Source organism: Lissotriton vulgaris, chromosome 12 (genome assembly GCF_964263255.1).
Source record: "Lissotriton vulgaris chromosome 12, aLisVul1.2, whole genome shotgun sequence".
NCBI lineage: Eukaryota > Metazoa > Chordata > Amphibia > Caudata > Salamandridae > Lissotriton > Lissotriton vulgaris.
In genome coordinates, this window is record NC_141700.1 from 261,966,670 (window position 1) to 261,992,202 (window position 25,533).

General features: G+C 43.4%; 1 protein-coding gene across 1 annotated transcript in view; it reads left to right on the forward strand.

The window, feature by feature from the left end:
* Positions 1-25,533, forward strand: part of CNGB1 (cyclic nucleotide gated channel subunit beta 1) — a 1,326,699-nt gene that overhangs the window by 1,145,688 nt on the left and 155,478 nt on the right. The window contains exons 36-37 of the mRNA XM_086945539.1: positions 9,842-10,001; positions 23,288-23,385. Of these exons, the coding sequence (XP_086801665.1) occupies positions 9,842-10,001; positions 23,288-23,385 (258 nt within the window). The remainder of the gene's footprint in view (positions 1-9,841; positions 10,002-23,287; positions 23,386-25,533) is intronic.

Sequence of the window (25,533 nt, forward strand, 5' to 3'; positions counted from 1 at the left end):
CTGAGCGCTGTGATTGAGTGGATACTGCCATTGTTTTTACAAGTAATGAATTGGCCTTAATGGCTTCCTCAACACCCGTGAGCCTGTCCCCTAAACTAGCTATTTTATCCATCAACTGGCATATTATGGTCTTAATAATGTTCTCGATCGTAGCCATTAAAGAAGCATGGATAGGTGCATTCGATATAACAATGTTGGGAGTGTTGGGCGGTACGGGATAAGGATTTAGTTTCTGATGTTTGGCCTGACTCCCCAATTGTTTGACCCCATCTCTCTTTCTTTTAGCGCTAGTGAGCTGAGGGGTCAATGCCGGATGCGAGTTTTCTTTTGGTCGTCTTAAAGGGTGTGCATCCTGTATACTGTGAATTGGTTGAGGTTGACTGCAAGGCCGAGGGCTAGTAGTTGCTATGGCGCATATAGGGGAATTAATTTGCACATTTTCTGATTCCACAGGGGCGTACGTGGATTTAAACATATTGTTTAGTTCCTCCAGTAAAGATATCTCTGGAGCAACATCAGCAGTCTGTAAAGGCGAGCACATAGTAGGCGAACTATCCAGGGCTGGGGATCTCTCTATTCGCTCTAGTTCTCTGACAATGGGGAGCGTTACCCTCTTTAAATAGTGGTCCATTGTTCCTCTGAACAAGTCACTGTGGGCGGAGATATTTCTGGTACCCCCCTTGCAGGTCATATCAGCAGCCATCTTCCAATTAAACCAGTTCAACAGTACCACTATGATGGTGAATGGGAAGGGAAGGACCTGTTAGTAAGAGAGGGATAGATAAAGGGTAGCAGTACCTTTAATACTATTTCTTCTTCTCCTCCTTCAGAACCAAGGGGAATGGCCCCGTCCCGGCCTCCTATGGCCTCTGATGGCCGCAGATGGCCCCGCCCTTGTCCCGGGCTTCTCCTGCGCGGGATCCCGCGACGCGGAAGGAGCAGCGACCTCTTGTGCGCCTCCCGGCACGAAAATCAGGTAGTGGGCAGCGTCCCGGTCTGGCAAGGACTGCTGGTAGTTGGAGTCCTGCTCTCTCCGCTCGGCAGCTGCGATGACCAGAGCGGCGTCGGGGGAGAGCAGCGGAGACTGCGGGGCTCAGGTGAGTAGTGTGCTGCGTGATCCTAGCCCCCTGGTGACAACAAGGAGCTCCCGCTCCACCGAAGGAGCAGCGACCTCTTGTGCGCCTCCCGGCGTGAAAATCAGGTGGTGGGCGGCGTCCTGGTCCGGCAAGGACTGCTGGTAGTTGGATTCCTGCTCTCTCGCCAGCCGCGATGACCAGAGTGGCGGCGGGGGAGAGCAGCAGAGACTGTAGGGCTCAGGTGAGTAGTGTGCTGCATGATCCTAGCCCCCTGGTGACAACAAGGAGCTCAATCCTGCTGCAAAATACTGACGCTTTCTGTAACTTTCGCAAAGGACTTCTTAGTTATTACAAGCCCCTTTAACACTTTAACACTCTTCGCACTAAGAACAATGCGGGAAGCAGAGCATGCTGGATATTGTAGTCCCGGCTCCCAAGGAGGGGAGAATGCCTCTGCTCGAGCTTGCAGGAACCGGCACTTCCTCTGGGTCACAGTGCCTGACAATATCACAACGGAAGAACAGTAATTTGAAAAGTATTTCCGCAGTTTATTCAGAGTTTGCGGGTTCAGGGGCCTTTAGCAGGAGTGACGCTTTCTTGAACCTCCCGCTGCCCATACCCTGAGCCTACCGCCGTAAACGCTGGTTATGTAGCTGGAAAAGACTCACCCACCGCCGCCGCTGCTGAGAATCAGTGTAGCAGAGTAGCAGAGGCAGGAGCTACAGTCTTTCGGCAGGGTACAGGTCTGCAGTACTCAGGCTGGGCACGGGCTCAAGCTCCGAAAAAGATTTATCACTGCATTTCACTGTCTCGGACCTACTCAGCCATGAACTATTAGCGCCACTTCAATGCTCCAAAAACGCCGGATTAACGAAGAAGCAAAGAACGCCAAGAACGCCTGCCGCCATCAGCATCGTGGGAGGGAGGAGGAGCCGGCCACTCAATTCTCCCCGGCCCAGGCTGGCCTCGTCACAGCCTCTCTAAGCCATCCTACTCACTTATGCAAACAATTGATCACACTTACATTTACTCAGCTCCACACTTATACAAACACCACTTTATTTATTCATATAGATAGTAACTCATGCTTAGTGTCTTATAAAATCGCGATTACAAGAATACATTTATCCATACAGTCACTCATACAATCACTGAGTCTTATGTATACTTATTTATATACAACTGTCACAAACCCTGCCTTTTATATTTCTACTTTGTGTGACATGTATCATTGAGAAATATATTTACTCATCAACACACCCATAAAGAGAATCACTCACCCAAACAAATGTTTTCACATGCAGTCTTAACCTCACATACCTACTAAATCAACTATTTACACATCTTTGGACAGTCACACACCTCCTACTCAACTACACACACATTCACTCTCTTATACAAATACTCACTTAACTATTTAAAAACGAATATAGAGTTTCACATAGCTAGTAACCAACTTATGCAGTAGTATACACAACAAGAGACAGAGTGATACAGATATTCACACAGTTAAATCACTATCCCATATATTTAGTGAGACACTTTAAATTAGTTACTTAGACATATAATCACAGTGCTACTAGATCCTCCATCCAGACAGTTATACATCCACTCAGTCTTCAATGCAGATTCTTATATATATCATACTTATTTAAATATGGGAGCAAACCACATTCACTGGATGATGTCATCAGTGATGTCACTGACCATGTCATGAATGATGTAATATGCGACATCATCAGCAGTGGATTGCGGGCGCGCAAGTTATAGTTAGTACAACTAACTATAACCGAGGAATTTCAATGGCTTTGTACAAGTGAAATGTCCAGCTAACTATAACACCCCTGAAACCTATGTTTTTTTCTGTGAATATATAATATATATATATATATTTTTTTTCATTGAAAAAACAATAGGTTTCAGGGGAGTTATAGTTAGTTGGACATTTCACTCGTACAAAACAATAGAAATTCCCCTGTTATAGTTAGTTCAGCTAACTATAACTTGCGCGCCCGCAATGCATTGCTGATGACGTCATATATTATATCACTCATGACATGGTCAGTGACATCACTCATGACATCACTGATGACATCTGAAATGACATCACTGATGACATCATCCTTGTGATAGAGTGGCAGACCTCCCCTCACCCTAACATAACCTTTGATACACACACTCAAAAATACAAACTAACATTTTCAAAACAATGGACATACCAATACCAGTTACAACACACCTATTCAGTTATTCCAAGATCTACACACACATCCACTCATTCACCAACAGTCCCTTTACAGTCACTCATACATGTACTCACTCATCATATGTACTCATACACCTAGACATCCTGTTACACACCGCCACTCATCCATAGAGTTACTCACACACATAGTCACACATGCAAACAAAGTATCAAACATCCATTTACTTGCATATACAGTTATTCACACACTGCCACACTTACTTCTACAGAAATTTACACATACTTACTCTCTTAAACAATCACTTATAGAAACACCTACTTATTTGTGCAGGAACTCTTCCAATCTCTCACTCTCACATATACTCACTTACATACACCAATACTCACATATAAAAGTTTAATACATATGTAGTTACTCATAAACACACTATTGAGACAGTCATTCACTCACTAACACACCCATACACACACTCATCCACCTATACAGTCCTGCACACATGTTGTCTTCAACACATACAAACAGTGAGTCACTCAGTCATGCATCTATGCACTAAGTAATACCCCCCATCAAACCATATAGACACTCAGATACTCATACTGATACTCAAATACCAACTAATGACCCATATAGACACTCATGTAGCTACTCACCAACCCATGCAGCCACTTATACACAAAGTGAGAGACTGACACAGATATTTACATATTTAAACATTACTCACTAACCCATGTATTCACTAAGATATATTTAATCAGCCAGTTATACAATCAAGTTTACAAAACAAAATCATCCATTTAGACACTTATATACCCATTTATTCTTTCATCGACCTTGAGATATACATATATAAAACATATTTAATTTTCAGAAAAACACACTTGTCACTGGATGATGTTATCAGTGATGTCATCAGAGATGTCATTTGAGATGTCATCAGTGATGTCATGAGTGATGTCGCTGACCATGTCATGAGTGATGTAATATGTGACATCATCAGCAGTGCATTGCGGGCGCGCAAGTTATAGTCAGCTGAACTAACTATAACGGGGGAATTTCTGTGGTTTTGTACAAATGAAATGTCCAACTAACTATAACGCCTCTGAAACCTATGGTTTTTTCAGTGAATTTCAGAGGTTTTTTAAATGCTAATTTTTAACTATAACATGCCTGAAACCTATTTTTTTTCAGTGAATATATATACGTATCAATCCGCAAAACAGTCCTTGACGGAGGTGCACTGTCCAGCTGGTGCTCGCGGCGAGAAAAAGCCAATTCTCGCAGAATTATTTCCCACAAAATGAAAAATCTTCTTGGCCATTAAAACTGGTTTATTCAGACCATTACTCTCCTTTTCCTACGCGTTTCGAACGACAAGTTCTTGATCACTGTAGTAAAACAGAGTTCTTCTTTCATTTTTACTAATTATACTAGACATCCATTAGTACCTGTAATGAGGCATTTTGGGGCTAGTAGTTTCGACATTTATACCAGTTAATCTGAGTTCTCAATCATGATGATTGAAACATTTTTGATGTATTTGCACTCCCTCAAACAGAGCCCCAGATGACATTTTGACACTAGGTACATTAAGGATGACCATATAATCTTATTTTTATACGCATGCATTTAAATTGTGCAGTGATCGATATCCAGCGCCAGCACACAGTTTGGTTGTGTCGAACAGATTTATTGGCAGAACCTGATATCCAGACAGCCAGTTGTCCCGGATGTTAAACATTATGTTTATAGATTTAGCATGCATACAATTGTAGACTGAGAATCTACAGGCAATATTGTTCATCAGACAGATAATGGCAAGTGCCACATTCAATACAGTATATTATTGAAAATGTCTAAAGCGGCAGTGACCTTCTAAGCATCAACCATAAATACAATCGATCCACAGGGGATAATAAATAAATTAATGCTACATTCGGTACAGTGTGGCACTAGAGGTCTGTGCAGTAGCAATGACCTTCATGCACATCAACCATGCAAACAGGATAAGTATAGCTACCACAAACACTACAATCACCCTTGTGCTGCTTTTACATATCATGTTCTCAGCGAATTAATACAGTCTGACAGGAGCAAAGACCAGCAGAAGGTTGCACCCACATGGATCTCGGTTGGGAATATGCCATACAGAAGAATAGAAAATGTTTTCAGAATTGTCTGTAAGACAGCAGACTGGACATAGCTAGCTAGGACTTGTCGGTCGACAAGTGCCAAGATGATGAGTAGGTTGCCAAGTGGAGTACCCCATAATAAAACCATAGGAAAATGGATTGTGCGCCCAAGTCAGTTCAGTATAAACCATGGCGCTCTCTAATTAAATACCTTTTTCTACATGAGGAAAGCCTTGGCCTTGCTTCCTGTAGAGTCTGGCAGTGTGTAATGAAAATTGCCCAATATGCCTGTTTGATGGTGCCTTTAGTGATGTGTAGTCCCTGAGAAATAAAAAAATATCAATATCTGGTGACCGCGTTGGATCCGCGAACCCTCCCGACCACGAACTTCATTCTGATTGTCTGCCAACACTCCAAAACAAGAAGTGTTGCCAGCCATCTTGTGACCTGGTTGAACTGAGTCACAAGCAAAAGGGTCAAATAAATATTTAAAAAGAAGATAAGGGGGCAGGGTAGAAACACCCTGACCCCCTAGGCCTGCTCAAGGGGTCCCACAGAGACCCAGAGGGCCATAAAAAGCATTTTTTTAAAGAAATGTCAGCTGGATTTACGCTAGGTTCTCAAATCCTGCCCAAAAATGTTAACAAACGAAGCACGGACTCGGCTCATCATTTTGTAGAAACACCCCGTGGGCCAGGTCCCGGGGAAAATGTTATGAATATTTGCCCTGGGTACCGCCACCTCCCTGGAACAGGATTAATATTATGGGGGGGCACGTGCCCCCTCCCCCTCAGCCCCGGGGACCACCACCTCCCCAGGGCATTGTCAATTTTTGGTTGGGGGTCCACAATGTTTAAATGCGTGGGGTCCACCACTCTGCAAATGCGCCTCCTGGCACAGTACTGGTTGGGGGATGAAGTCCACTTTACTCCTGAGGGACCTTGACAGCCAAGTAACCCTCTGGTAACGCCTGTAAGTACTACGAAGCGGAATTCCTGAGTGCTGGTCGGAGGCCCAGGCCCCTTTCTGCACCACTCTGCAAACGCAATTACTACCTCATAGTTACAAATCAGTATTTAAAAAACCTTTGAAATTCACTGAAAAAACATAGATTTCAGGGACATTATAGTTAGAAGTTAGCATTTTAAAAAACTTTGATATTCACTGAAAAAAGCACAGGTTTCAGGGACGTTTTAGTTAGTTGGACATTTCACTCGTACAAAACCAGAGAAATTTGGATGTTATAGTTACTCGAGCTAACTATAGCTTGCGCCCCGCAATGCACTGCTGATGACTTCACATATTACATCACTCATGACATGGTCAGTGACATCAATGATGACATCGCAAATGACATCACTGATGACATCACAAATTAGTACTGCGGAGTCGCAGCTTACTTACATACCCCTCTCATTCAGCTGACCCGAAACATGAGCAGACAGTTTTAGGCTCTTCTCTTCTTAGTCTGTCTGAGGTGTGTGGAGAAACTGTCCAGGAGTTGTGTTGGCTCATGTTTTTAATGTTGAGTCAGTTACAACTTCTGACCCACCTATTTTTACCAAGACCTTGGTATCCTCTGTTCATCAGTGTTTACTTAAAATAAAAGATTATGCTGTCTTATCAGCTTAATTCAATGTCAACGTTAAACATGCAGTGGCAGTGGTGCACCTGTGGGGGTGACACCATCCTAGTGAGAAGAGATGAAGTCAAAGTGCTAATTCTAACCATTTGAACTCTAATTCTAGATAAATAATGAAAGCCATTTCAGGGTAGCGTTGATAAAAAGTGAATGAGCATATCAAAAGCTGCAAAGAGCTAGCAAACAGTATCATCATAATTAGATTTCCCCCATCAATCAAGTTAAGAAGATTGTCCATGACTTTAAGCAGCACGAGGTGCATCCCATGACAGGGGCTGAATTCCGACTGATTGATATCAAAAACAGTGTGAGTTATCCAAATGATACTGAAGTTTCCAGATGATCCCTTTCTCCAACACATTCCTTGCAACAGGATGACTTTCTGTAGGTCTAAAATGTGTGGGTGACAGTGGATGTACAATAATTTTTAATCAGAGAAAAATGATGGCTAATGTAAGAGGGGAAGAGCAAAACATTAGCTGTTAATGACAGGTTGGTAACAGCAGTAGTTATCAGTTAAGCACCCCTTGGACCTGTCTCTACATTCACCCTAGAATGACGACCATGTTTAAGTCCATGAACTTCACAAAAACAATAGGTTCCTTTATTTTTGTTACTGTGGTGGATTTAATTGTGAACTCTAGGTGATTTGGATGTGAGATCGGTATTCTGAGTTTAAATGTATTGGGAGTCTAGGCTGACTACACTTATGTGGTAGGTTGATTTTGAGACACGGTGTAGGTGAAAGAAAGTTCTAAGATACCAACTATAAAAAATCAGTTACAAGATCAATGTGCATTCAACAGGTTAGTAGCAGTGTTAAAGGCTGGGTCACAACAGATTAAATTTCTGATGTTGCAGTCAATAAATTACTGCCAAGTAAAAAAACTTCTGTTGATATTATAAATAATGTGACATACAATGGGTTAAGGGCAGTATTAGAAGAAACTGTTGAGGTTTTGTTAATACTCATTCTAAACATGATTGTCAGTTAAATCAGTTAAATTTAGCTGTTTCTTCCTGTGTGGATGTATTTGTCACTAAAACCCCAAGGGGGACAACATATTGCTTTGTGAAAGCTGCAAGGCTTTATTTTCTTTCTGATGGAATGGGAAACAGGGCCATTGTCTCCCAAATGTTATTAGATCAGATTGGATTTGGAGTTATTATATTTCCTGTGACACAATTGAGGTATTGTTTAAAATCTGAAGGTGTCTTCTTGAAGAAGGCTGGGCCTAAACGTCTGCATCAGCTGAAATATGTTGACAAGAACCTTTATGCCACAAGGCAGTCTTTCTTAGGCTGGTACTGTTAACCAAATAAATATGTTACCTTCATGTTTTTTAGTCTTGGACACAAGTATTGTACTCATGCTTCTTTTAAAAGGTCTATCACATACTAAAAATATATGGTTGCATTTTCCACACATATTTTATAATTTAACAATAAACTATATGTGCTCACTGATTGCTCCTGTAAGGGTTTGGAAAAAATATATTACTAGTAGGGATTTGTTACATATCTAAACTGAGTGTTGGCAAAATCAGTTAAAAAAAAAGACTGTCTTGTTGCCCATAAATACAGATAATTGAATGTCATAATAACTGAAGATATGTAACAAGTTATTTCTAGTGCAGGAGTGAATAAAGACAAACAGAGGTCCTACTTTCTGACTACTTGGGCAGCGCTTCTAGGTTCTGTTATCTTACTAGGCATCTCACCTTTTATTATTGTTATATAGTTTATATTAAAGTCACTGTTACAGATGATAGTGCAAATGTCAGTGGTGGCAGCGTTATAAGGATTAATTCAGATATTGTATACATTAATGATGTGATAGATTGACAGTCACGGTTGAGTAGGCCTTACAGAAGTCACAGTTCATTTCACTGCCAATGACTTAGTCAGTGCTATATCAAAAATTAAAATGATGTTTCAACATTTCACAGCTATTTACACTTTAATACTCAAAATGGCTTTAAGTCGGGAAATAGTCTCCTCAAGAATTGACATTAACATACTGTAACTTTGTTCATTCTCCCACATCTTACCTTTTCCCTTCTCCTTACTTATGCACTTGATGTTTGTGCCATTACCTTTTCACTCTCTCACTTGTTGCTTCTCACTTTTCTTCCACACTGTGACCTTATCTGTCTCGTTCTACTTTTCAGCTCGGCTCCCCTAAATGTCCTTCCTCACTTGACTACTTTTCCTTTCTTTCGTTCTTAATTCCATCTTCCTCCATCTCATCATTTTTCATTTCCTTCTCCTCTTCTCTCTTTTTTGTTTTCCCAACAACCTCTGTTTTTTTTTGTTCCGACTCCACTCCTCGTATCATTATCATCATTATATTGTTTACATTATTTCGGTTCATAAAACCATAAAAGCTACACTATAAAACATTTGATATAAATGCAAAGTAAGTACAAATTCATTTAAAAAAGTAACATTTCTCATTAAAAGGCAAACTAATGTATCAATTACAGTTCAGCAACCAAGATTCATCATATTTCCAAGACCATAAATATTATTATAAAGGTTCATAAAAAGGAAACATCCTAACTAAACGGGAATATTTATTAAAATGGCTGAAATCATTCCAAAGAGTTCCTCTCATCTGGTCTTGTCTCCTTTCTTCTCTTTTGCTTTCCAACTGTTCCCTCGCCTCTCCTTTCTTTTTTTAGGTTTCTTTCGTGTCTCTTCAATTCGTTCTTTTAGATGACTCTTGTTTGCTCCTTTTGTCTCCCTTTCACACCTTCATTGATTGCATCATTCTTTTCTCTGTAGATGAGGGACGTAGTGGGAGCAGCCACTGCCGGACAGACATACTATCGCAGCTGTATGGACAGTACAATAAAATACATGACCTCAAACCGGATCCCCAAATCTGTTCAGAAACGCATCAAGATGTGGTACGAGTACACCTGGCATTCACAAGGCATGCTGGGTAAGACATTCTTATCAATGTTAATATGATACATATGTACAGTAAAAGGTGCACAGTTACTATGGCAGAGTTCACGGTGAATCAGTTAGTGTCAGGAACACACCAAGACAGCTACAAGTACACAGACAGCAATGTGCTGCCAGAAATAACTACAGCTGCATCACTGCTAAAATTCACACATAACACATTAGTGTAGTACTAGTAAGAAGCATACCCAATGCACTGGTGTCAAATTTCCACCCAGATGAGCAGTACCAAGTTACAAAACGTGATCAATAATGTTAGTTTTCACTATCCCAAAGTCAACCTGGGGTTTCAGAACAGGTGCTTTCTCCAAATCAATTACACCTATTAGTCTTTGAAAACAAACTGTTGCTGATCCCACCTACTAAATTAGGTATCGTCCTGGTACCACCTGATATCACCTAACACTGCAGGAGCCAAGATATGCCCAGTCCACTACCCCCGCTCTGGCAGCTGCCACCAATATTACACAAAAAGATAGCCGCCAGGATCACAGGGAGAAGGTGAGGGTAAAAAGAGGGCAAACAGAAAAGTTTATCACTGGAGCACCAGGTTCCCCTCTCACTGCGACTGGTAGGAAAGGGGCCCACATACTCTAAGAGGAAACAAAAATAGAAACATAAGTTAAGTTGACCCCCCAGTTATCATCACTCATTAACATACATGGTCAGGCACTGCTTGGCTCAAAACAGATAAGCTCTTACCCTTACTATGAGCACAAGTTGTTCCTCTGGCTAAGAAATTATGGAATAGGAGTTCAATATCAGGAAGAAAGGAGGTCAATGTCCTGAATAATGAAGCAAAATGTGTTTCTCCTGATTTCCAACAAATAGATTACTTCAGAGATCCAGAACACCAAGGGAAAGAAAAATCTAACTTGAAAACCCCCCCATTTGAATGCAACTCAAGGATTAAAAACACAAAATCAAAGTCCAAAGATTTTGGGTCGAACGGGTTATAAAAAATTACCCAAAGGCTTCAAAGAATTCCACAAATGACCTAGACAGGTCACAAAACATCCAGGAAATACTCCAGGTAACTTGTGTAGGGAACAGGCACACCACCCCGTACCCACCGTGTAAGAACTCCAAGCCCTGACACTAACAGCGATTCCAAAGTCGAGGTGTCAGGATCGTAAACACAGGGGAAAGGAAGACCAATTAACACAAAGTATCCAGGCAAACGCCTCTCGCAAGCCTGCGAGAGGCCGTGGTCCCAAGAGGAGGAGCTGAAGCAAGGCGAAACAATCAGTGGCTCCGATGAACAGAAAGTTGAGTAGCTGAGACGAAGTCCTTCTGGGTACCGAGACCGGGGGATGAAGTCAAGCAACATTTAGCAGCTAATTTTTATACCCCCCACCCATGCACCAAGCCTGCGTGCGCACCAGCAGCCCTGACCTTGAGGATAAAGAGAGTATAAAAGGTAGGGAACATTGTGGGAAATATGCAAATGCACCTACTAATCCCTAACAGTATCCCGTCCAAAGGTCTCCTCACAGGACGTGGCTTAGTAGGATGACGAATATGAAACATACGTACCAATCTGGGAGTGTGAACGTCTCCTGCAGGTTCTCAGTTACGATCATCAGGGGAATATCCCTTCCAATCGACAAGATAATATAACCTCCCTCTCCTACGTCTAGAATCTAGGATAGCATTAACCTCAAACTCCTCATACCCATCTACTAGTACTGGTGGAGGGGGTGGTAACGCTTGAGTAGACCTGGTGTACGGTTTCAATAGGGATGCGTGAAACACTGGATGGATGCGATAATCCTCTGGCAACTCTAGTTTCATGGCAACAGGGTTGACTACACTAAGAATGCTAAAAGGCCCCACATATCGTGGCTGTAATTTCCGAGAACCACCCAACCTCAAATTCTTTGTTGCCAACCATACTTGATCACCTACCCATAGGAGGGGGCAGGATCTCTGTGTCTATCAGCTTGCTTCTTCATGCTGAGCTTGGTGACCCTTAACTGTTACTGTTCTTTATCTCAAATTTGAACCAGGGAGAGGCTTAAGGTATCCAATGCAGGTACATGCCCTGTAGGTTGTATCGGAATAGCCTTTGGATGAAAGCCCATAGAACAAAAAAAGGAGTAATTCCTAAGGCTGTGTGCATACTGTTAATATATGCAAATTCCGCTAAAGGGAGTGCCGTCACCCAACGGCAAGTCAAGGAGGTCAATAAACACCGGCGATACAGCTCCATTGTTTGATTGGTACATTCCGTCTGACCATCCGTCTGAGGATGGTAAGCGGATGACAGACGCAACTCCATTTTCAAGGAGGAGCACAGCTTCGTCCAAAAATGTGATATAAACTGCGCCTCTCTATCTGACACAATGGAATTGGGCAACCCATGTTATCTCACCACATGATTAACAAATACTACGTCCAACTCACGAGCCATAGGCACCTTTGGTACCGGAATGAAATGTGCCATCTTAGTAAACAAATCCAACACAACTAGCATGGCTGTATAACCGGAATCAAGATGGAGATCAGTCACAAAATCCATACGGATGGTATGCCAAGGAACAGGAGGGACAGGCAAGGGACACAACAACCCAGAAGTACCTGTGTACGTAGGCTTTTTAATAGCACAAACTGGGCAAGAAGCTGCAAACACTTGGACATCGCGCCCTACTGTCTCCCACCAAAACCAACGCAAACAAAACTCCCTGGTCTTATTTATTCCAGGATGACCCACCAAGGTAGAAGAATGGCACCAAGTAAGGACTTGATCCCTCAATTCAGGTGGTACAAACAGCCCGCCATTATGATACAACAGACCATCTTTAACAGTAAAAAGTGGGTTCATCAACCATGGGGTAAGGTCCACACTCCCCACTTGTTCTTTCATGAGGACAAGAAATCTTCTGATGAAACACAACCCACAATCCTCTCTCCAGGTATTATAGATCTTAATTCAGAGCCCTGCACCTCCCCCATCTGACCCACATGTATGAGAGACAGAGCATCATATTTCAATTGTTGTGCAGCAGGCCTATATGTAGTGATGGGTATTATTCTTTAATAAATATAATTTCATCATTACATATAGGCCTGCTGCACAACAATTGAAATATGAGGAGTGAAGATATGCCCAGTCCGCTACCCCCGCCCTGGCAGCTACCACCAATATTACACAAAGAGAGTGCCGCCAGGATCACAGGTAGAAGGTGGAGGTAAAAAGAGGGCAAACACAAAAGGTTTTCAGCGGAGCACCAGATTCCCATCTAACTGCGACTGGTAGGAAAGGGGCCCACATACTCTAAGAGGAAACAAAAATAGAAACATAAGTTAAGTTGACCCCCCAATCATCATCACTCATTAACATACATGGTCAGGCACCGCTTGGCGCAAAACAGATAAGCTCTTACCCGTACTATGAGCACAAGTTGTTCCTCTGGCTAAGACATTATGGAATAGGAGCTCAATATCAGGAAGAAAGGAGGACAATGTCCCGAATAATGAAGCAAAATGTGTTTCTCCTGATTTCCAACAAATAGATTACTTCAGGGATCCAGAACACCAGGGAAAAGGAAAATCTAACACGAAAAACCCCCATTTGAATGCAACTCAAGGATTAGAAACACAAAATCAAAGTCCAAAGATTTTGGTCCGAACTAGTTATAAAAAATGACCCAAAGGCTTCAAAGAATTCTGCAAATGACCTAGACAGGTCACAAAACATCCAGGAAATACTCCAGGTGTCTTGTGTAGGGAACAGGCACACCGCATCGTACCCACCATGCAAGAACTCCAAGACCTGACACTAACCACGATTCTAAAGTCGCGGTGTCAGGATCGTAAACACAAGGGAAAGGAAGACCAACAAACAGGAGGAGCTGAAGCAAGGCAAAACGATCCGCGGGTCAGATGAACAGGAAGTTGAGTAGCTAAGGCGAAGTCCTTCCGGGTACCGAGACTGGGGGATGACACCAAGCACCGTTTAGCAGCTGACGGTCATTTTTATACCCCCCGCCCGCGCGCCAAGCCCGCGCGCGAACCAGCAGCCCTGACCATGAGGATAAAGAGAGGACAAAAGGTAGGGAACAGCGTGGGAAATATGCACATGCACCTACTAATCCTAACAGGTATATCCTTGATCTAATATTTACGGATACATTTTCACCCTCCATCATACATTAGGATCATATCAGATGTAATTGCCTATCTCAGTCCAGTACAGGAAACCTATCATTTCAAAGCTAAAAGAAAACTAACGTAGCTTAACATAACACCATTACCAGATCAACTGATATCGACTGAGCCAACCTCTTCTTCTACGGCTCTGCATGCACAGATCTAACACAATGAAATGTGCAGATTGTGCCCCAACTTTCTGATCCTTCTAAAAAAAATGAATGAATAAACTAAAGATATAATGTAGAAAATACATAACGGTAACATGGTAGTGTATTAATGCATATTAAACAATTGCCATAATGAAACAATTTTTTTAGTAGAACCAGGAAGTTTCTGGTTAGTTCAAACAATTATTTCAGGATGTGGGAACCGAGAAAGTAGGCCACAACGTGGCCGAACCCTAGTGATTTTCTGCCAGCCAAGACGTTAATCCTTTCATCAGAGTGCACATCCCAGCGGGCAACAACAGCCTCTGGGTTGGGTGTACGCAGAAGCATGGACTGTGGCATATGTCAGGTGTGGGTGCTGTGCCTAGCAGCTTTGTGGTGTACCCATTCAATGGGTCTACGTCACACTACTGTCTATCTTGGGTATTCCGGACTGAGGGGACTGCTGCTGGCCAGTACTGTGCGGCTGGGATCACGTGTCATATAAAATTTGAGAATGATTCTGTAGAGATTGCTATCTGATAGAGACTTCTAGCTGGAGATTCCTTACCTTGGAATTATCCCCAGGCATCAGATTGGATCTGGAAAGTTTTTGTGAGCAGAACCCTGTGTGCAAGTAGGTGGAGTCGTTCGGCTCCATTTGGCGCGTCCATGCCGGATGTAAAGTGCACAGTGCCTATATAGGTGCCACCTCAGCGTGCTGACATCCGTTCTTTTCTTTCTATGCCAGTCAGCGCAGAACCGGACAGCTACCTCCAGTAATTTTTTTACTGACCTTTTCAACTTTTTGTTAAAGGTTTTTGGGGTCTTTCTCCTGGTGTGGCATAAATGTCCCCTAGGAAAGCTAGCCTCAAGCCCTGATGCGCCTGCCACCCAAAGATGTGGTCGAGGGGCCTGCATCTTGTTTGTCTCTGGTTCCTTGAGCACAACTACGATGAGAAGACCTGTGTCGACTGCCGCTCCATACACCCTAGGCTTGGATGAAATGGTCCCTCAAGCTCCTGGCCACTTGACGTACGACACCACAATGGTCTTGATCTGGTTCTTAAAGAAGGTCCCAGTATCGGTCACAGAGACATCGATCTTTGTTTCAGTCGAAGTCGTCCAGGCATTCGAGCAAGTATTACAAGAAGAAAAAGGAGTGACTTCACCCCATCCTTAAAAGTCTTTACTAGAAGCGAGGGAGCATCATCATTCAAGGCCTGGATCAGGGGTTTAGAGTGTGCTTGCCCGGCACTGTGCCTCCCTGAGCTTCCAGGAGCCAGAGTGAGCCCCACCCAACTTTGCAAATTTTATGAGGCCATGCACCTCATATTTGGGCCGCCTGTTCCTGCTAGTGCACCTTCGGCCACGCGAGTTCGGGAGCAGTTCCTACTTGTTCCCTTATATGGAAGGATCCCGACTGGTGCCGGTCATACCACCTCGACCTTTCCCAACGCTGGTCCCAATGTCCACACCCCTAGCGACGCTGGTGCTGTCCCCATTCTCCACCCTGACTTTGACATTGTCCGATGCCAACCCCGGCGTCAACCGGAGCCTTGCCCTCCAGACTGGAGCCTGAGTTTTATTACTGCAGGCTAGGACTTTGGAGAGGATTGGGAGGGGCCACTGAACACTGAGGAATACCGTCCCCTAGACCATTACTCAGACTGGTGTGAGGACTTGGCGGAAGCCAGTGGACTGGACACCTCCCCAGATACTGGTGTGGTCTATTTTCCTACCATGGCTACAGAGGAGGGAGCTTCTTTTACTATGGTGGTGAGAAGAGCAGCCGGGGTCCTGGATGATAGGCTGCCCTCAGTGGTAGTCAAGACTTATGTCTTGAAAGGGGTACTTCAGCCTGGAGTGACTCTCCTCGGAAATGCTTCTCCCATTTAATGAAGCCCTTAAGGACATCCTGCTTTCGACCAGGTCCAAGACCTGCACAAGAACAGGACAATTGCCCGCCCCCATCAACCCACCCCAGGAGATCCCAATTTCCTCACTCAACTCCCTACCCCGGAGAGCTTGGTGTACCAAGCCTCTACTTTCCGTGTAAACCCTGGCACATTCCCTACCACCCCACTCGATAGGGAATCCAAGAGGCTGGACACCTTAGGCAACAAAAAGTTTTCTTCCACCATCCTGGCACTGAAGTTAGAGAACACCGTGTGCTTTTTGGGCCGTTACTCTCATGCACTGTGGGATTCGGCTGTGCAGGTGCTGCTCATGGTCACAGAGGAGACCCGTACCATACTCTCCCAGGCTGGGGCAGACAGGAGAGATGCAACCAAGTTCATGACCAGATTTCGGCTGGACACAAGCAACTCACTAGGCAAGGCAGTTTCATCCTCGGTGGCCTTACCGCAGCACACCTGGCTAAGAACAACTGACTATTCAGGGTATGTCCAAGCCTCACTTATGGACATGCCCTTTAATTGCCTTTGTCTCTTTAGAGACAAGGGGTACTCATCACTGCAGTGCCTGAGGATTGCAGAGCTACTGCCAGGACCTTGGGATTTTCCATGGTCCTCACTAGCCTCATTCTGCCCTTTCAATTCCTTTCATGACCTCCGGCCGGGACCACCCCCCCAGACAACCATAGCCTCTAAACCTCTTTAGTTCGCCCTCCAACCATCATGGATAACCAGTGGGTACCTGCACCGCTGGGTCCTCTAGATTTCCTGACAGTGGTACTCCCTCTCCTTCGTGATTACCCCTCCATCCATTGCACCCACTTGCAACAGATTGACGGTGAACCATCTCTCCTTAGTCTGCAAGGGAGTCGTGGCTGTCTTGGTCAAGGGAGCCATAGAGAAGGTCCTGACATAGGAAATAGGCTGTGGTTGTTATTCCCGCTACTGCCTGGTGCCCAAGAAGAATGGAGGCCTTTGAGAAAATCAAAATGCTCTCTCTCGCTCAAGCTCTGTCTGCCCGGGAGACTGAATGGTAGCATTGGACTTGCTGGACACATATTCGCACATTCTCGCGCTGCTTGTACACAGATATTACCTGTGGTTCACCATGGGCCATGAGCACTTTCAGTTTGCTGTGCTCCATTTTGGCCTTACCAGCGCCCATCAGTTGTTCACCAAGGGGATGGCGATGGTTGCAGCCCATCTGTGGAGATCGGGGTACCAGCCTTTCCCTATGGCAACAAATGATTTTTAATGCTGGTTTGCCTCAGGCAGTCATTCCCCACCAGTGTAAAAAGTAAAATCCCAGTGGGTAGGTAACTAGTCGATTATCCACAGGCACTCAATGGATCTCGAAATTTCATTCATTTCATTCACTCACCAGAAATGTACTTTAACCTCTTACTAAATGTACCTCAAAGACCACTGAACTCAGTAATTATGATATTTATTTTGTTACAAATTAGTTTAAAATCTCACATTAAAAGCTAAAATGTAGTAGTACAATTTTAATTAAAAAAACATTATACACAATTCATAATCACAAATTAATACACAAGCATGAATTAGACATATATAAAAAGAGAGTATTACACCAGACCTAAACACTTGGTCTTGGATAGCTACACATCCCCTATTCACCTTTATAGTATAATACTTGGCACCGTTCAAAGGGGCCCCTCTCTTTATATCAGTCATTCCCCACCTCCAGACCATGGCGATCCTCTTGCACTCACTTGGGTTCACTGTCAACACACCAAAGACAAACCTGACTCCCTCTCAGACGCTTCCTTTCATCTGAGCTGTTCTGGACAGGGTACAGTTTCGGGGATATCCTCCAGAATGGCGAATCCCGGATATTCAGACTATGATACCAATGTTTCAGCCTTTATCCTAGGTTTCAGTGAGACTGATTCTGAGGCTGTGTGGCCTCATAGCCTCCTGTATCCTGCTTGTGACACATGCCTGCTGGCATAAGTGGGCTTTGCAATGGGACCTGAAGTTCCAGTGGGCACAGCATCAGGGGAATCTTTACGACATGGTCCAGGTCTCAGATCTCAGAAGGAACAGCAAAAGATCTGTAGTGGTGGTTAACGTACCACGATTGGTTCAGTGGCAGACCCCTCTCCCTTGTCCAATCGGGGGTGACAGTGGTGACAGATGTGTTACTACTGGTATGAGGCGGCCCTCTGGGAGAGGTGGAGAACAAAGGCCTCTGGTCTCCGGCATAATCCGGACTACACATCAACCTCCTGGAGCTTCGGGCAATCCAACTGGCATTAAAAGCCTTTTTACCCTCCATCAGTGGAAGGCCAGTGCAGGTGTTCATGCACAAGCATGTGATACTGCAACAAAGAGGGCGGGTGGGGTATGGACCCTTTGCCGAAAGGCCCTTTGCCTCTGGACCTGAATTGAACATCAGGGCATATCCCTGTTGTTTCCACACTTGGCGTGCTCTCTGAACACCAGAACGGACAAACTCAGCTGAAAATTCCTCGTGGACCACGAATGACTTATCCATCCGGAGATGGAGCAAGGTCTCGATCAGCAGTGGAGAGTACCTTGGTTAGAGCTCATTGCCACCGTCGAGAACCCGTAATATCAGCCCTTCTGGACACTGGAGTTTCCAAGGCGGCTCTAGCTTGGAGACACTATTCATCTTGAGTGGAGATCAGGCCTTCTGTACGCCTTTCTACCCATACCACTCCTGCCCAAAGTTCTCAAGAAGATCAGGAATGATCTGGCCCAAGTCATTCTTGCGGCACTGGACTGGGATGGGAGATTTTTGGTATCCCAAGTTGTTGAACATAGCCATCGGTCCTCCAATCAGGCTGCCTCTTTGGGAGGATCTTCTGTCACAGCAGCAGGGGACTGTTTTCCACCAGAACCTGTCAACTCTCCACCTTCATGCGTGGAGATTGAGCGGTGACAGGTGACAACTTTCAACCTTCTGCCCGAAGTCTGCAAGGTTATCTTGGCAGCCAGACATCCTCCACCAAGACAGTATACGGCTGCAGCTGCAGCACGTTTGTGGCCTGGTGTGCAGAAATGCAAATCAACCCTCTTTCTGCTCCCCTTTCCTAGGTCCTTCTGATTATTCTTTCTCTTTCCTAGCAGGGCTCTGCTTTGAACACCTTAAAGGGCTATCTTCCTGCCATCTCAGGCTTTTTGTGATTGCCGGATCAGCCATCCCTGTTCAAATCTCCTGTTGTAAAAAGGTTTTTGAAAGGTCTTCAACATATGTTTCCACCTTCACCCTTTATCATGCCTCAGTGGAACCTCAATCTCGTACTTACATTTCTGATGTACACTTCCTTTGAGCAGCTATATAACTGTTCTTTCAGGCTCCTTATCATCAAGACGGCCTTCCTAGTGACAATAACATCTGCCTGGAGGGTCAGTGAGCTTCAGACTTTGTCGTCTAAGCATCCATACTTAACCATTTTTCCTGACAAACTGGTTCTTCGCACTAGAGCTTCCTTTCTGCTCAAAGTTGTCACTCCCTTTCATATAGGCCTGTCCATCACCCTGCCTGCCTTTTATGCTCCACCGCATCCCTCTAAGTAAGAGGGGTGACTTCATCAACGGGACCCAAAAAGAGGGTTGTCATTCTTCCTTGACCGCATGAAAGATTTCCAGGTGGATGACCAACTCTTCATGGTTTATGTTGGAGCCAAGAAGGGAAAGGCTGCAGAATTGGATCATCTCTCCCTGGATCATCCTCTGCATTAAAATCTGCTACGCTCTGGCAAAGAGGCAACCTCCAGAGGGTTTGCGTGGTCATTCCATCAGAGCTAAGGCGGTAACAACTGGATTAGCTTGCAGAGTTCCGGTCCTGGACATCTGCCAGGCAGCTGTGTGGGCTTCCCTACACCGGTTTAATGACCACTACTTCCTGTCTAGTCAGGTCCATTGGGATGAGCACTTTGCCTTTTTCGTCCTGCAGGATTTTCTAGGGCAAATTTGTTCAGCAGACCCACCTCCTGGATGGTATTGCTTGGGTATCTATTCTAAGGTAAGGAATCTGCAACTAGAAGTCTCTATCAGATGAACAAGTTACTGACCTTCAGTACTGCCTTATCTAGTAGAGACTCTGTCTTGCTGCAGATTCCTTACCGACCCACCCATCCTCCCTGTTTTGCAAACAGAATTCTAGGGTCAGTGCTGTTCCCCTTCAGGGCCCTAGTCTGCCACACCAGTGGTCAGTGTTCTTTGTGGCTCTGCAGTTCCTTCTGTATTAAGTTGCGAAAATAAAACTAACATCAGCTCACTGGGGTGGTGCTTATATAGGCACTGTGCACATCACTTCCGGAGCAGACGATCCCAGCGGCATCTCGTGAAGCTGAACAACGCCACATAAGGGCACAAATGGGTCCTACTCACAGAAACATTTCCGGATCCAGTCTGACGCCTGGGGGGGTAATTCTAAGGTAAGAAGTCTGTGGCTAGATAAAGTCTCTTTCAGATAAAGTGTTACCAAGGGTAAGTAACTTGTGTGACAGAATCATTCTGAAATTCTATATGAAATAGACCCAGATTTTGAGGGTTGCTGGGTCCACCCTGTGTAAGTTTAATCGCCTTTCAGAACTGACCTGCTGGCTTTTCCGAGACTGCAAGCCGCACAGGGAGAGGTATGAGACTGGCCGTCCCGGAGGTAACTGACCAGATGAAAGACCTACTTTGGTCAGGTCAGGCAACTTGCATCTCTGACATGCGGGCTAGCCATTTCTGGGAGAGAGACGAAGTGCATTACTGCATGGCACTCCTAGATATATGCGCTGAGGAACCACTGCAGGAATGGTGAAACAAGAGACCAGGCCGCTCATCATGAAGGTTGATGGTAGGCTTGCCCTGCTTGCCTTTGATTGCCCCCATCTGGCACAGGTCTGCGTATGCTCCCCTCTTCTTTCTCTTTGGCAACATGCCTGATGGCCTATTGGTGGGTCAAGGCAGGACCCGCTTTGAATTGGATATCAGCCATACCTGGTAATTCTGGCTGATTAGGTCTGAATTTCCTAGCAGCATTTGCTGTTGATTGATGCTATCAAACACCACAGTCTGCTATTAGAAACCTTTGGGATATCACAATAAAATACCTTAGAACACAAGACAGGACATTGGGCTGCACAAATGATATGGATTTAGATAGGAAACCTCTGTGCAGAATATTATGCAAAATTATGCTAGACCCCAAACTTCCCACTTTCTATGTCAGCGTGAGATTAGAGTATGTCTGCAAAATGGCAAGCATGACATCAAACAGACAAAGCCTCTGAGAAAAGATGTTTGACTAGGCCCAAAACTTTCCACTTTCTATGTCAATGTCCGCTTAGAGTATACTGATGTCTGTGACATGGCAAGCATGACCCCAAGCAGCCGAAGCCTCTGAGAACAGAGGTTTGACTTGGTCCAAAACATTCTACTTTCTTTGTCAGCGTGCGCTTAGAGTATACTGATGTCTGCGACACAGTAAGCTTGGCCCCAAGCAGTCAAAGCCTCTGAGAACAGACATTTGACTAGGCATACTGAGAATGATCCACCACTGGAAGGCGCCCAGTCCTAGCCGAGCTAAGATTTGTCTGATGAACAAGACTTACGAACACTACTTACAGACAAAGCGAAGCCTAGCACCAATAGAATAAAAGATAATCAAACTCACTGACTGACTAGACTCGATGAAAGAATGTCTCCGCAAACACAGACAGCATAGACCACATTGGTCTCTGGATAAAAACGATACTACAAAAGGCAGATATCCAATATGCGCTGCTTTACCCTGCCAAGCTCTGAATCACGATTAAAGGTAGGTTGATGTGTTCACCAACCCCAAAAAAGGCGACTAAATTGTTCAAGAAAAACCTTCACAATATATCAGACCGTGATGATGGTGACACTGCTGAAGATCCTACTCCCCCAAGTGACAATGATTGATTGTCCTTAGCACCACCTGCTGTACAGCAGAGCCACCTCGCTATAGTGTACTCTAATCCATTACTTCACCAGTCAACACCTTCTCATGATAAAACAAAAAAAAAACACACACCTTAGTCAGTGAGGCTCTAATCATTTGGCTGGGGATTCAGTGTTCCCAAAGTCTAATCTTTGGAATTCTCTTCCACCAGACTTTCTAAGAAAGGCTTACTCTTTTGAAATAAAATACTTGTTTATTTAAAAAAAACAGCAAAGAAAATTCCAAAACCAAATCCGCCTGGAGTGCCCCCAGAACTCAATCCTGTACATGCAATGGTCTACAGCCAACAAACACAATAGACATGCTTTTAATCCTTGTCGCAAAGTACCAGGGGATCATGGACAAGAAAATAAACTGTCTGCAATTGTGACTGGCTTTACATGTTCCAGATGTATTCAATGGATTGGACACTGTTCTAGTGACAGAATTAACAACTAATACATGTACATACTTTTATGCTTAGTTTAGTTGCAACATATATAACATCCAGCAAACCGTGTGCCAGATTGGACACCAAGAGCATGACTGGTTCTAGGTTTCAAAACTGCAGAGCAGTTGCAACATTCCCATCCAGTGCATGACCATGGCTATGATTCACCTCCTCCAAAATAATGACAGGCTTCAGTCAATAGTGTAGTGCTAGGCTTCATAACCGGTACACCAGTGTGTGCCCATAAATGTGTTACTGTTAACATCAATTGCACTGCTCAGGCTCAAAGTGTCAGTGTCAAGATTCACATCATAACTCGCCAAGGACCAGGTCCAGGAGCCATATGATGTACACACCAAGCCCGCTAGTAGGTTAACGCAACGCGTTCAGCTTGTTAGGAAGTGTGTTGCTCCTGCAGCATGTTTCACTCATCTAACCTTATAACTAACCAAACTGTTACTTTCTTCTAGTATCTGAGGGCACAAGCACAGCAGCAGACTTTGCACAGACGCATTTTGTCATGCCTGTCACAGGAGATCACTGAACTAGGGAGGCACTGTAACCTCAGCTTCAGTAAAACCCACTGTAAGTACAGCACTGGTTGTAGCCGCTGTCTAAGTTAGCACTTTCACCTTTTTGCAGATGAGACCGAGCTGATGGTGCAGCTTCCTGACAAAATGAGACTGGATATCGCTGTTGATGTCAGCTACAACATTGTCAGCAGGGTGGCGCTCTTTCAGGTGTGTACAAACATAGCTTCTTCTTGAAACTAATATTGGTTAGTATTATGATAATTTTCATGAGAATATTTCGCTATCCAGAACTCGAGTATAGTATGCATGCATCTGATTTTTGCTCTTTCTAACTAACTCTTGCTTTGCTGGACAATGTACATTAAGCCACTTCTGCATTTTCAGTTTCACAGGTCGCATAATACCTTAACACAATAGACTTGCCACTCCGTGAACGAATGGCTGGAGATGAAAAATCTCCATACTATTCTGATCATTTTCTGAAATGCTCCAATGGTTCATGCATGGTTTCCTCTCAAAAAACGTTTTTTTTTATTTTGCAAGATCACCTGTAAGTAACCTTGTAAAAAACTGAATTAATATCATATTAACTTACTGTTCACATATCTAATATTGTGAACTCATTTGTAAAATTAATTGCACATTTATTCATTAAGCTTACAGATCTCAATAGTTTGCTAGTAGCATTTGGTTCATATCCAAGAAGATTATCGACGAAGCAGACTGTGTGAAGAGTATTCTGGAGCAGTGTGCATTCAATAGGAGTAACAAGTCAGTGTCAAATAATTTTCTAAGTACCTGCTGAGTCTGTCTCTGGAGATGAAAATGACCCCATCCTCTTGGAATATATTTTTGAGCAAGGGTTAACGATAATTTAGTCTTATGTCTTTCCAGCATTTTTATATAGCGCACCAGTCGTAGTATTATGCTCACAGGTTAGGTGCAAGTGGTAGTGTATATAGAGGTGTATGTGTAGCCACACTCCAAGCTGTGCCCCTCTGCCCTCCCCAGGCTCCAGAAACTCACAGAGGCTACGCTCCTGTCCGAATTTTATTTCATTTCTATGTGCCAGTAACAGTGAGAAGTGAATAAAGTTATGCTTTATTTTATTTTTGGAGTTACTGACTTCCATTCTAAGTAGGCAGACTTGCTGATTATTTTGTAAATCTAGCTAGGACTCATTCTGATAGCAGTTGACCACCAGCATCCATTACGCAAGTACCCGGGGGCAGTCCCACGTTGGATTAAAATATATGGCCTCCATCTGGATGCATTTATGACACTCTTGCACTCTAGTGGGGTCTATTATGTGTACATGGCTTGGGTGACATATGATCTATGTATGAAATTGAATTGCATCAGTCCAAACTGAGCATTACTTGTAATAGTATGGAAGAGAGGCAAGGTATTGTTCCATTGGGCATCAGTGTATTCTTAAAAAATACGGTTCACTGGCACAACATTGATGTAAAAAATATCGATGTTAAAATTATTGATTAAAAAAATATAGACAACAAAAATATCCTGTACTCTACGAGGAGGACATCATCCGTCTCTCCTGCTCCGGATCATAAGATCGCTCCAGACGGATGTGCCCGCCCGCCTGGATTGCGCATTTACAGAGACACAATTCTGTTATTTTACCCTTTACGCATTCCCGCCGATTTGGAATTATCACCGGCTTTTCGACACACCACATTATGACTTGATACAGCCCTGAAGAGTCACGGGTTAACCACCCGCTTGACGAAACAAATGTCTGCTGGTTGTTTCTCTTTGACGTCATCCTTCCAGAAAGGAAGGTTTAAATATATTTCTAAGTTCACAACCATTCAAGTGTGTCTACCTTGTCTCATTGAATACAAACTGTTCTTCACCTTTTTGACTACATTTGGATATACCTACCTTAACGTGTGCACAGGACTTTTGTTGTAACAAAAATATCGACTCCTATACTTAAACAGGTAAATACAAAAATATAGGCCAAAAAATATTGATGTAAAAATTATAGATGCATAATATATCGACTTTCATATAAATATATATGAAATAATATTTATTAAATATATTAAATATGAAATATAATTTTAATAAAATAAATATAATATACATTTAAAAAATATAACAAATAAACTTAAAAAAGGATAAACGCAAACATAATAATTTATACATATATTTACTTTAAATCAATTAATAAACTATCATTTTCAATTTATATTAAGTTTAAAATAATATAAAAAATAAAAATATATATTAATGATTTAACATATAAAAAACAAAAATCTATAATAAAATGAAACATTAAACTATTAAAAAATATTTAAACTCACATATCAAAATGCAATCAATGCAACA